The sequence below is a fragment of the Macrobrachium rosenbergii genome, chromosome 23, assembly GCF_040412425.1.
Source record: "Macrobrachium rosenbergii isolate ZJJX-2024 chromosome 23, ASM4041242v1, whole genome shotgun sequence".
NCBI classification, from domain to species: domain Eukaryota; kingdom Metazoa; phylum Arthropoda; class Malacostraca; order Decapoda; family Palaemonidae; genus Macrobrachium; species Macrobrachium rosenbergii.
This window is the reverse complement of record NC_089763.1, coordinates 48,623,194-48,635,279: the sequence shown is the minus strand read 5'-3', so window position 1 is coordinate 48,635,279 and position 12,086 is coordinate 48,623,194. Positions and strand designations below refer to the sequence as shown.

The 12,086-nt window shown below is 35.3% G+C and overlaps 1 protein-coding gene across 1 annotated transcript; it reads right to left on the bottom strand.

The window, feature by feature from the left end:
- Positions 1-4,681: 4,681 nt before the first annotated feature.
- On the bottom strand, positions 4,682-11,654 carry LOC136851118 (bestrophin-2-like). Its single transcript, XM_067125088.1, has 4 exons — positions 11,585-11,654; positions 7,243-7,481; positions 5,754-5,984; positions 4,682-5,073 (listed from the first exon to the last, which is right to left on the bottom strand). Exons 1-4 carry the CDS (start codon positions 11,652-11,654, stop codon positions 4,987-4,989), a joined length of 627 nt encoding a protein of 208 aa, XP_066981189.1. The 3' UTR covers positions 4,682-4,986.
- Positions 11,655-12,086: the final 432 nt, after the last annotated feature.

The following is a 12,086-nucleotide window of genomic DNA, read 5'->3' as shown; positions in this document are numbered from 1 at the left end:
AAAAAGGAAAAAGAAACTTGACCAGAAGCATAAAAATGATTTTAGTAATTCATCTCATAATAATAAAAAAAAAGATGATTTAGCTTTTAGCGTATGCGAAAAAGTAAGAAAGTACTCGTAAACAGAAATTTGTAATTTTCCTAACATACAAACCCACAACATCATATGACGGGAGTTGATTCAGTTCTCGATTTCCCGAGCACTGAATCAACTCCTGTCACATGATGTCGTGGGTTTGTTTCCGTGTCGGAGCAACTGAATGTCTAACTTTATCATCTAAACTGTAATATATACATTATACCTTTGTAACATTTAACGTTTTGATTTCGCTAAAGCACATGCAAATGATGAATTTATACAGACGCTCGTACAGGCAATAATTGCATGAATATGGAATCGCATTAAGGCAAAGTTACAATGTGCTTCGAAAAGTTAACAGAACCCTTCTTGAGTTTATGAAAGCCGACGTATATGGGAGACTTTCATAAAACAGACCGCAAGGGCCTGCGTTGATTAGCTGGGTGCCCTCAGATTGGGTTTCCATTCCATCAGAAGGAAGTTCTGCTGCAGACCTTCAAGGTCAGTCTTGTAAAGCATTTTGTCTAATTGCAAAGACTGTCTCCAATAATATCTCTGCTAATTTTCCATTTTCTTAACGTCCACTTGCAAGACTGCAATACCATTAAAAAAGCACTGGAGTTTCTCTGAAAAACTATCCTGATGATAGCCCAGAGTTAAACAGCCGTCGGCATAAAGATAAGTAAGTGGAGTAATACATAAACAGTTTTTGTCTTTTCCATCAGAATTTTAGTCCTGATGATAAAAGATACAGGAAACTGGATAGGGTTTCCATTAACTTAGATGTTTAAATATGCCAACAATATTGTGACGATAACTTACGCGGAGTTCCCTGTTGTTTTGTTTTATTTGGTATTTTGTATTTCTGATAATAATATATCATCGTAACTTTTCCTGATGAGGGTGACATTTTATATTTCAAGAAGCAACATGAATGAAAAACGCAAGTTCGGAAAATCCAGAATATGTTTTATTAATATGAAGTATAATAAGCATATTTTGTCAGTGTTCTTAATTACAGGTAGTGAGGTTCATTCTCTTAAGTGATTACTTCAAGCAGATACCTACATAAAAGGTAAGATTGTATGCAATAATATTTTCGTTTGAATTACGATAAGGTCTAACGTTCATAGCTGTCATAATCACTCCACCTTGATTGTCATGCTGCACAGCAATAAGCTTCACGAATGTGAAGTTTCCATGCTATATACCACTTCCATTCCACCATAAAATTACCGGTAGTATTATTATTATAGCTCAAATGGAAAGAGAATTGAATAGAGTATAATATCACATTATTTTACATCTTCCCCGATAACATATAATTTGTTGTCTCAGTGTCTCTTAAACTGGCAAATCGAAGCTACATTAAATAACATACTCTGCATGAAACTCACAAACTGAAAATACGCAGACATTTAACAATTAGCTGTAAACTTCAACTATAAAATATATTTCGAGTTTCCCCTTTATCAATCCGATTAGAAGTTATTTATGTCCGTCATTTTCGGGAAAATTGTTTCTCTGACTTGAATCCTCTCTTCATCACGGCTCATGAGTAGACAGCCCCGCCACACTATTGCCGCTTCTTTTCCCAAATGTATTCGGCAGACCGGATACGGAATCTGTTTTCTCGTGCCAAATCCTGAATGGGATTTAAACAAGCAGCCATGTGTGCCATCTGAGGCACCCGAAATTTCCGGAGGAATTCAACCTATCGGAAGATTTGAAGCGGATCGGCTCACACTTGACAAATTTCCGATGGAAATTCTCTTATTTGTGTATCTGTCTGTCTGTCTGTCTCAAGTCCTCTTACGGCAGGTTTTCATTATCATTAGTAGAGGGAACTTGTCCCGATATACAATGAGATATATTTTAGAGTTATAGTAACAAAATGCTTATAAGAACTTACATTATGTTAATCTTGCCCAAGTTTGCTTGGACAGATTCAACTGGAATGACTGAACTTTTAATTGCTTGTATTATACCAGATTGTTTTTTTTTCTGAATTCAGTCAAAATACGTTAATAATCTTATGAAGGGAGACTGGACGAAAAAAAAACTAAATAAATTTCAGATTAAAAGGTTTAGACATCCACGTCAGTGTCATTTTACCTATATGCTCAATAATAGACTTTATATCCTTCCTAATTTACCCTATTTTTCTTATCCAATCTGTTAGTTGTGTATGATGATTGAATATTAAATATTGAAAATTAAAAGTACGCTTGTCATTTAACCAGACATTATTCGTAATTTTATTTTTTGTATATAGTTGAGGTCCTCTTTAGCTAATAAAAAATGTCATAAGCACTCGCAAGGAATTTTATCAGTTTTTTTTATTCTTTCTCTCTTTCTCACTCCTTTAGCTTTTTGTAGCATACACGTCGTTAAATTGCTTTTAGTAGCTAAAAACGCCAAGAACACGAGTAAGCGTTATCCTTGTAAAATAGCTTTAAAACCCCTCCTTTTTTTTATTTCCATTCAAAACCGTTAAACTATTTAACATTGGTAGCCTATAGAGTATTGTGGCTGCTGTATTTGCAATTCAGGTCCAAAGTCATAATTTATAGTATCGTAGACTCAGATGAAATACAATAGAATAAACCTTATTAAAACATACCACCCACCACGCATATAGACCAAAAGGGTAACACTCCCACCCCGATATTTCTCCACGAGAGCTTCGCTTTTGTAAACATTTCAAAAAACTCTGCGTCGTCCACCACAATTTTTCCCACTTTTTTCTCCATTTTGTTGCTCTCATTTCGGGCATATGCCTTTTCGGAATTTGTGGATGCCAAACAGAGACTTCTACTTTTTTTTTTTTTACTGCTAGTTCCTGCCAAGTTTTTTATTTGTGAAATTTATTTTTGTGCCTAAGTCACAATATTCTACTGTTCATTCAACTACCAGCATTCCGTTCCGTCATACAAAACAATACAGGCTGTTTAAACGGTCACTGTTGAAGGTTATTAATTCATACATATTAGTTCATGTATATTAGTTCAAACGTCCTCCATTGCAACGTTTGCTGATCAAAAATTGCGCGTTTTTCGTATGGCTTTATGCACCTTAAGATCGCAAGAACATTTGATATGATGTGGACAAAACTGTTACCGCCATATCGAGTGAATCTACATGAAATTGTCCCAAATTTTGTATCTTAGTTTGTACTTTGTAAATTATTTCATTATCCAAAGCACGTAGTTTGACGTGTCTAATTATAAGTACGTACTTAAACGATGTCAAAGTTGGAAGAACAAGAACTCAGAGTGATCACAACGAACGTTTAGAGGAACCACGCAAACAGGCCAACAAAACGCAGAACAAGACATCATTTACCATCGGTGGACTGACAGTAACAACATCCTCTATGAATAATACTTAGTTCAACGGTGACTGTACTTATCACGCATCTGATGTTACGTGCAATATTGTATGCAATAAGTAATCTATATGTTAAATGTGGAATAATCAAATTGAATCAGGTTTTCATCATGCAAGATCGTTAATGGTTAAACACTTGTTGACTTCTGAGGTTCTCAGTTGTAAAGGAGTTTGAAAATGGTTTCTTCATTTTATCCATTGTAGCCAATTTTCGTAAAACGTTTCGTAACACATAATTACTTGCTGCCCAACAATCGTATTCGTGACTTGGTCATTACAGAAAGAAAGAAATGAATAAATAAATGACGTCTTTGCACTAATCAGAAGTCCACTTTGGTCGTTAGTGGAGGATTTTTTTTCTACTTAAATGAACACAAAGGAAGGCTTCATTAAGAGTTAGGTTAAAAAAAAAAACAAAGATGAGCCATCTATCTGGTTTCCAGAAAAACTGCTCCTTCTTCTCTGGGCTTAGTCGAAACCTGAAGGGCCCGATATCCCCTAATTTGTCCTGTTCAAGTCTAAGATTTTAAATGATCGTTTTGAATATGACAAAAATGTTCATCGTAATTGAAACAACTAAATCAAAACGATAAACTGTAAGATACCAGAGATTTAGGTATGCAACAAAACCAGAGCAGTCCTCATTAGGTTACTGAAAAAATCGGAAACGTGATCAGTTACATTTATCTCTCAACGCATTTTTTATTATCTATTGAATAATGGAACAAGTCTTAAAAAATGAACGATTTCCTTCGCAATTCTTTATGAAATAGAGTAAATAGTTTTAATTATGGCCTCCATATAATTCAAGAGATTTTTCCGCTGATGGTCTCATGATGTTTCCACTGATATTCCAAAATACTGACCTGTGCCAGCGAAAAAAAAAAAAAAAGGAACCGCAGAACCGACCTTTTTCGATTTATTCATGAGAAATCAAAGTGACGAAAATGCAAAGTATCACCAGTCATTGGAAAACACAATTCATTTCTTCGAATCTAGGATACGATATAAACAGCACCAGGTGAAAAATACACAATACAAAAAAAAAAAACGAATATTAATTTTAGGTCAGAAATGGATGGATATGCCCAGCCTCATGGAAAAGGAGACAGACATAACGTTGAATTTCAAAGCGTCTCTTGGTTTTATTTATATTCAAAAGTTCTCGAGAAATGGAAATCTATTTCCACAACCACAATTTTACATGTGTAAAAGCAGTCGCTGTCATAAAATGAGTCATGACATTCCTTTACTTTTATGAAGATTTTCAAGTAAAATTTGTGCATTATAAAAGTTCTATTTGAGGTTTACATAACTTGTTTTTAGCATCAGACATTAGTCTTATGATCCTTTCAGTGATGAACACAATGCAATCTAATCAATTGTTTCACAGTCCACGATGAATATGCTCAAAACAAAATTATATTCCTCCTTAATTACTTGATATGATATTTGGCAAGTGAAAAACATTTAAGACACGACGATAACAATAAATTTACGCAGTTTATCATACACTCCTTACGACTCAGCTGCCACATGGAGATCTAGGATCGAAACTGCCTTCGGGAGGTCCCCTGGTTTTTGTTCAGAGAGCATATTCGACATCTGTTGGAGAACATTTGATATTGCCTAGATAAAATGATGTTTTATGACACATGAAAGATGAACAACTTAAGCAGATATGAGACAAAGGCGTGGACTTGGAAAATGTTAATAAGTATGTAATAAGACAGCGTTTCATCAGCACATTATAAAAGATATTTATCTAGACCTGTTATAGTAATTCAAATATTTTGTGTCCTCTATGAATTACTGACTTATATCCTAACCTTGATGGTTAATTCAGCCTTTTTCGTATCTTTTTAAATTGTTTCTTATGAATGTGTACACAACTGGCAATGAACTGTACTAGTTCCTGTATTTATATTTGGATAACAACTTTATATCAACACGGTAACATACATATAATTCTTGATTTTATAATGGAATTACTTCTTACGGCTACAGTAGCCTTTTACGTATATGAAATAGGGAATAGAACCAGAAAATAGTCGAATTTACATATCTTACTATTTCAGTGATGTTTTAAAAACAGGAAATCATTCGCTTTACACAAAAGTTAATGTCAGTACGAGGCAATTTCGCAGACGTATAATCGTTAATTGCTTCTAAATAGGCATCCAGTTTGAAGGAAAAGTCAGATTTCCCAGTAAAATGACTTTAAAGGAAAATTTAACTTCTAATCCCCTGTGGGAATTTCCACCTCAAATTCCACTCGAACTCACCTGCCTATGTCGCTCCAAGAGTTCGAGGAATTCAAAGTCATCATCATCATCCCCGAATGGATTCGTGAAGCTCTCACCCACCTTCAGCCATCCAATGTAGAAGAAGAGTTCGAGGAGAGTAAATATAGGGAAGTAAACATTTGTGTGACCTTTGATTTGCCTCTCAGGATCTAAGCTCTGTCCACCAACCACAGACGAGAGGTAGAAAAAGTACACCACAATGGCTACGACCTATCGAGATGCAAAACGCTATAAGTTATGTTGGGAAAATGCTTGTGACCATACCTTAGCATCTAGTGTGTATAAGAATATAACTTTAATAACATTACTTAAGATGGACATAAATTTAATAGTCAAATTTCACCAGATTGAAATGTCTTTACGTAATTAACGAGATGAAAATATAACCAAGAATAAACAGCACGGTAAATAAGAAGGTAGTTAACAAACGAAAGTAGTTATGCAAACGGATCAAAATAGAAATTAAAATATACATCAATATTTAATTGTTGTGAAATAAGGTAGAGACACCAAAACATAAGGACATAAGGAATTTCACTGCCATTAGAGCTTCCAAAAAAATCCGTTCAAAGCTTTACGGGAATATAAATGAATGTCTCGCCCATAGGAATTCCATTAGTTTCAGTATGTGGTATTATGTAAATGCTGGTGTTGCATTGTTTCTTGTTCACACACATTAATGTGCAAAGTTTTAGGACGGTAAAATTAATTTGTTATTAGATTTGATATTACCACTGACCCAGTTCATGTCTGTAACACCAAGAAACTTGTTGGTAGTTATTATTCTCTGCACTTAATATCTTTCACCATTACTTGTGCTTTTCTGTAATATGCACGGGCAGGATATTTACGAATTCCCTGTAAATTGTTTTTTTGAAATGCTAGGCCCTTCAGAACAATAAAAAGCTGCATTTACAATGATGCTACCCAGACATAAATTAACTGAGGAATTATATACAGGAAAATGGGACTATTAGATTTCTACACACAATAATAATGAGATCTTAAAATTCTAAAACCTAGAGTACCATGCACAGAAAACTATCTATATATCTTTAAAAGACATTCCAGTAGTTGGAAATCCACTTAACATGACCCGTTTAGTATTGCTTGATTACTAATACCAAAGTGAATATTGAATAAAAAGAAAGATATGACTTCATACAAGTTATGAAGTATCTTATCTCTAAATCTGTATGACAGTTATCCAAGACACTCTAAAACACTACTTTGATTCTAAGCTCTTTCAGTCTTCTTTGACACAGGATATATTCAAAGAAGTTATTTTTCATGACCTAAGTTTTCCATCCTACACAAAACTTATAGAGAGTACCAGAACTGGCATAACAGTAATAGCTAAAGTCACTGACAAGAAGGCTAGTGAAAATGCGATTTCGTCCTCAGGAATGGTTTTATAATTCAGATAGCAAGAGGAAGCAAAGATTTCTGAATTTAGCATAAGTCTCACCTGGGAGTAGGCCAGAGGCACAGCGCGCATTGTCCAGTGAGATAATTCCATGCATTTGCTCTGGATATCAAGGATTTCAGTCATAAGGTCTATCTTGTTGTGAGTGGAAGATATATATTCATCATTTTGTGCCTTGTCAACAGTCTTACAAGCCCACACTATTGGGACGTATGTCATGTCTACTGAGGTTCTGTTCCTGAGGTTTTCTATGATCAATGTTTCTTCCGCTGTGAGGTAGCCTGTAAGAATAATCAGTCAACAGCACTGTGCGATATTATACTCAATATGCACTGTGCGATATTATGCTCAATATGAGTTGAGGGAAAGAGTTACGAAGGAACACTATTGGACCTCTTCATAGAAACAGTTAGAATATGCATTCCAGTTGAAAATTCTGCTTAAATTATAATATTGGTAAAAATCTGTGCGTTTAATGTGATGGTTTGTTGGGATGACAGACTATACACAGTAGCAGAGATAATTTCTAAATATAGAGATTCACTTTTAAACAAAAAAAGTTAACATCATGCTAACTTGAGCCACATCCTGTGCTTTATAAATAAAAATTTTCTCTTCAGTGGGTGGTACAATAAGGAGTTCTCCTTCTGGGTTTCAGCAATTACTTAAGATAAGTTTACTAGCCCCGGGATGTTCTCTATGCTGGGTAAAACCCTTATCAGCCAATTGAATACAAGGTAACACTGCTTAGCTCCATAGCACACTGGGATGCAACAGAGTTTTCCTAAATCGTTGCATCTTACTTGAGATTAGCACCGTATCTGTATACATACATATACATACATACATATACATGCATACATACATATACATACATACATACATATATATATATATATATATATATATATATATATATATATATATATATATATATATATATATATATATATATATATATATATATATATATATAAATATATATGATATGTATCATATTGTATACATATATACAAACCACTGATAATAAAAGATGAGCTTGCACCATGAATCACAAATTGTGCCTCTGTTAACCTGAAAATTAAAATTGTAACTGGTAGTTATTCGATATAATGGACGTGGCCAGAGTAAAAGGGGCATAAATCATCAGTCCCAAAACAAATGAGTTCGTGGAGCCAAAACCCTTTACGAGGAAAAACTATACGATTAAAAAGATAATAGAAATGTTATCATATAATAACTTATCCTTAACGAAATGCAACAATCACTGTAACATTCATCTGAGTAAACAATAATCCAAATTCAGTCAATGTGGTTTGAGGAGAGGACGATTAGAGAATGCATGAATGATTAGCAATAGCAACACAGTTGTGAAAAGGACCTTAATTAGTTGACATGTATTATAGTAAAGGAGAACTAAATATGCTGATACCTTAGTTAAAGTCTGTAGTTATATCATTCTTTTACATCTAACTGATGTTCGATTAAGAACTGATGAAAGACAAACAGGGTACTAGGGTGATTCATTTAAGATGCAATAAGTTTTTCAAATTAACAATGAATTTCCGTTACACACGTAAAATAACATAATAGCCTTCGACTCCTATAAATATAAACGTTTATTTAGATGAGGTGATTTGAAATCAAAATATGCTGAAACAATTTTTCCCACCTTCACCAGTTAAGCTTCGTAGAGTAGGGTATTTTTTCCTCACTGAGGGTGAAAGTTTCTTGAAGGTCATGGCAATCACAACATTCACATTTCGAATGACAGTCTCTCGAATTTTCTTAGATTCCCTGTCCTGCAGAAGAAACAGTAGGCAAGTTGTGAGAGAGATCATTACGTCTGTTAAAACTGGGAGGTTAAGTGCTGACCTTGATCATGAGAAAACTTCAGCAGTTAAATTTTGTATTATAGTAATGTTTTTTTTTCTAATCTAGTGAAAATTCTTCTTAACCCCATATATATACATACACTCACAAACACACACACACACACACACACACACACACACACACACACACACACACACACACACACATATATATATATATATATATATATATATATATATACATATATATATATATATATATATATATATATATATATATATATATATATATATATATATATATAAGATTATGCAGACGTTTATATAGATATTTTATTGCACCTGCATATCTTGTACAAAGGAAGCCTACTCGCCCTCAAATTAGAATAAAACAAATAACCAAAGAGCACAGAGAACTTGTTTGTCAGGTCAACTAGACTCCCCAGATTTGGAGTTTCCTTATTCCTCGTCTAAAAACAACACCCCACCCCCATCTTAATCCTCCTTTCCTGGAAACGGTGATTCTCGCTCTCACTTCCTCTCTCACAGGACCCTGGTGTCAAGGAGCCCTATTCCCGGATTAGTGAAGCCTACCCGGTCAGCGCGTGTAGGGCAAAAAGGTCACTCACCTCACCCGCTGCTGACCTACAAAAAAAAAAAAAAAAAAAAAAAAAAAAATCGGTAGTTCAGTTCAGCTCGAGTATCTGTTTCAGAAGGACATAAGCTCTCATTTTACTGTTTTAAAGGATGCCTAGTTCGTGTGCTGCATGTGGATGCCCTCAAAGACTCAGGAAAACCTTAAGCCCATTGGTTACATTTCATCGGTAAGTATTGTTTACGCTATAACCATGCACATTTTTTTTTAAACCATGGAGGCAGAGAACCAGCACATGAACAGCTAAACAAACCCTATATGAAAATTTACTTTTAATTTTTTTTATATATTCATTATAAAGACAGCGAAGACAATATGTAAATTGTACTAGAAAACAAGCAGTACACGTTTTCATTTTATAATTAACGTATTTATGGTAACTGCAGTAAATGGTAGCTGGAAATTGCCTGTTGGATATTTCTTGATTGCAGGTTTTGGTTCTCATGAACGACTAAATTTGATTCAGCAATTAAGTAGGTTTCATTCAGCTGGGGTTACTATTGTGTCATTGGCATTTGATGGTCTGTCAAGCAATGCTGCAATGATGAAACAATTGGGATGCTGTTTAGACCATGACAATTCAAAAAATTCATTCACACATCCAATAACTCAGCAACCAGTCTGCATCTTATTTGATCCCTGTCATATGTTGAAGCTGGCAAGAAACTCATTTGGTGGTAGGAAACATTTGATTGATGGAGAAAACAACTCATTTAAATGGATTTACATAGAAAGATTGCGCTATATGCAGACTAATGAAGGTTTACATCTAGGGAACAAACTTAGATATGCACATATAGATTAGTCAAAGAAAAAAAATTAATGTTAAACTAGCAGTTCAACTACTCTGTGAATCAGTTGCAAAATCCTTGTAATTTTGTCTTTACAATGACCTCAGAGAATTTCGAGGATGCGAGGCAACAATTTAGTTCATCACAATTTTCAACTATGTATTTGACATCATGATGTGAGAAATTTATGCTCTTTTGGCTTTAAAAAGCCATTTCCGGAAAAAATGAAAAACAGATTAAAGATTTTTTGCCTGAAGCTGAGGAGTACATCAGAGAACTTAAACTTAATGATGGTATTCCTTTGCTTAAGTCAAAGTTTCTATGCGTCGTTTAATTACCTTATATGATAATTTTTTTGGATGTCCTGAGCCACATTAAAATTTCTGATGACATAAAATGAGCCAGGCTCACATACAACTTTTTTTCAGTCAAGTCAGAGGCATGGGAGGATGCAATAACAATCCTACAGTCCGTCAGTTTTCTGTGGCATACAAGAGCATTTTGGTGCATAATGATATGCAAGATGTACTCCGTGGAAACTGCATACCATTAGAATCAGTTCATATACTGACAACATCTAGTAGTTCTGAAAATGGAACACAGTTAGGCAACCGTACAGTTCTAGCTATAAATTCTTCTGTGGCTAAGATCAGCATTTTGAATCATGACATTTTGAGATTTTACCAGAGGGAGATGTTGATAGTGAAGAGTGCACACATATTCCTAGCACTCGTCATCTGTCGCTATGTTCAAATAACATTGTCGCCTCTAAAGCTGGATGTGTTGTTCACAAACTAAAAAACTGTCCTCCCCTGCTTTAATGCCTCAGGAAAATTGACTATTTCTATCGTGTATTTCTTGTATTTATAACTTGTATTCTTTTTTTTCTGTATGTTTGTTAATAAAATATTTTGTAAATATATTTCATTTTTAATATGAATTTTAATTTCCTTATGATAAGAAGATAATAAGAAAGTGAGTGTTTTTAAAGGTAAGGCTGTGATGGTCATGAGGCGGGCAAAGGATCTGGTCCTTTCTGCCCTACACTGGGGGTTGTGTCCACGCGTCCCACTGGCTTCACGGATTAGTATAGGGAAACTGACCTGTGACATCTCCACTCGATTCAACCTCCTTGCCTGGTGTTGGGATTAGCGGATTAACGGCAACCGGCATAGCCAGAGGACGCCATTAGCGAGGAGAAAGTTGGCGCCAGGACGGATTGGCGCCAGAAAGGTGTGGCACCACGTGGGAACCGCATGGCCCCAACTACCATCATGCATCTGTGACCTGTGGGTCAGACCACATAAAAGGGAGCCCCTGACCGGTACCCGAGACCGAGAGAGATCGACTCGAGATTCCGAGAGAACCAGACGAGAGGCGAAACAGCCTCACTCCTCCGGCCCGCTTTACCTCTTGGCCTAGTGTCCGCCAGTCATACCTTTGCCTCCACGCCCCAGGCCCCCTCCCCGCCCTCCAAGTGCCACAGTCCGTCGTCAATAGCCCATGGATACGTCCTTGAGGGCAAGGTAAAGCGAGACGTTGAGATTGCAGGTCACCTTTCCTTCTTGATATTAGTGACCTATTTGTTGATTATTATTTTTGCAT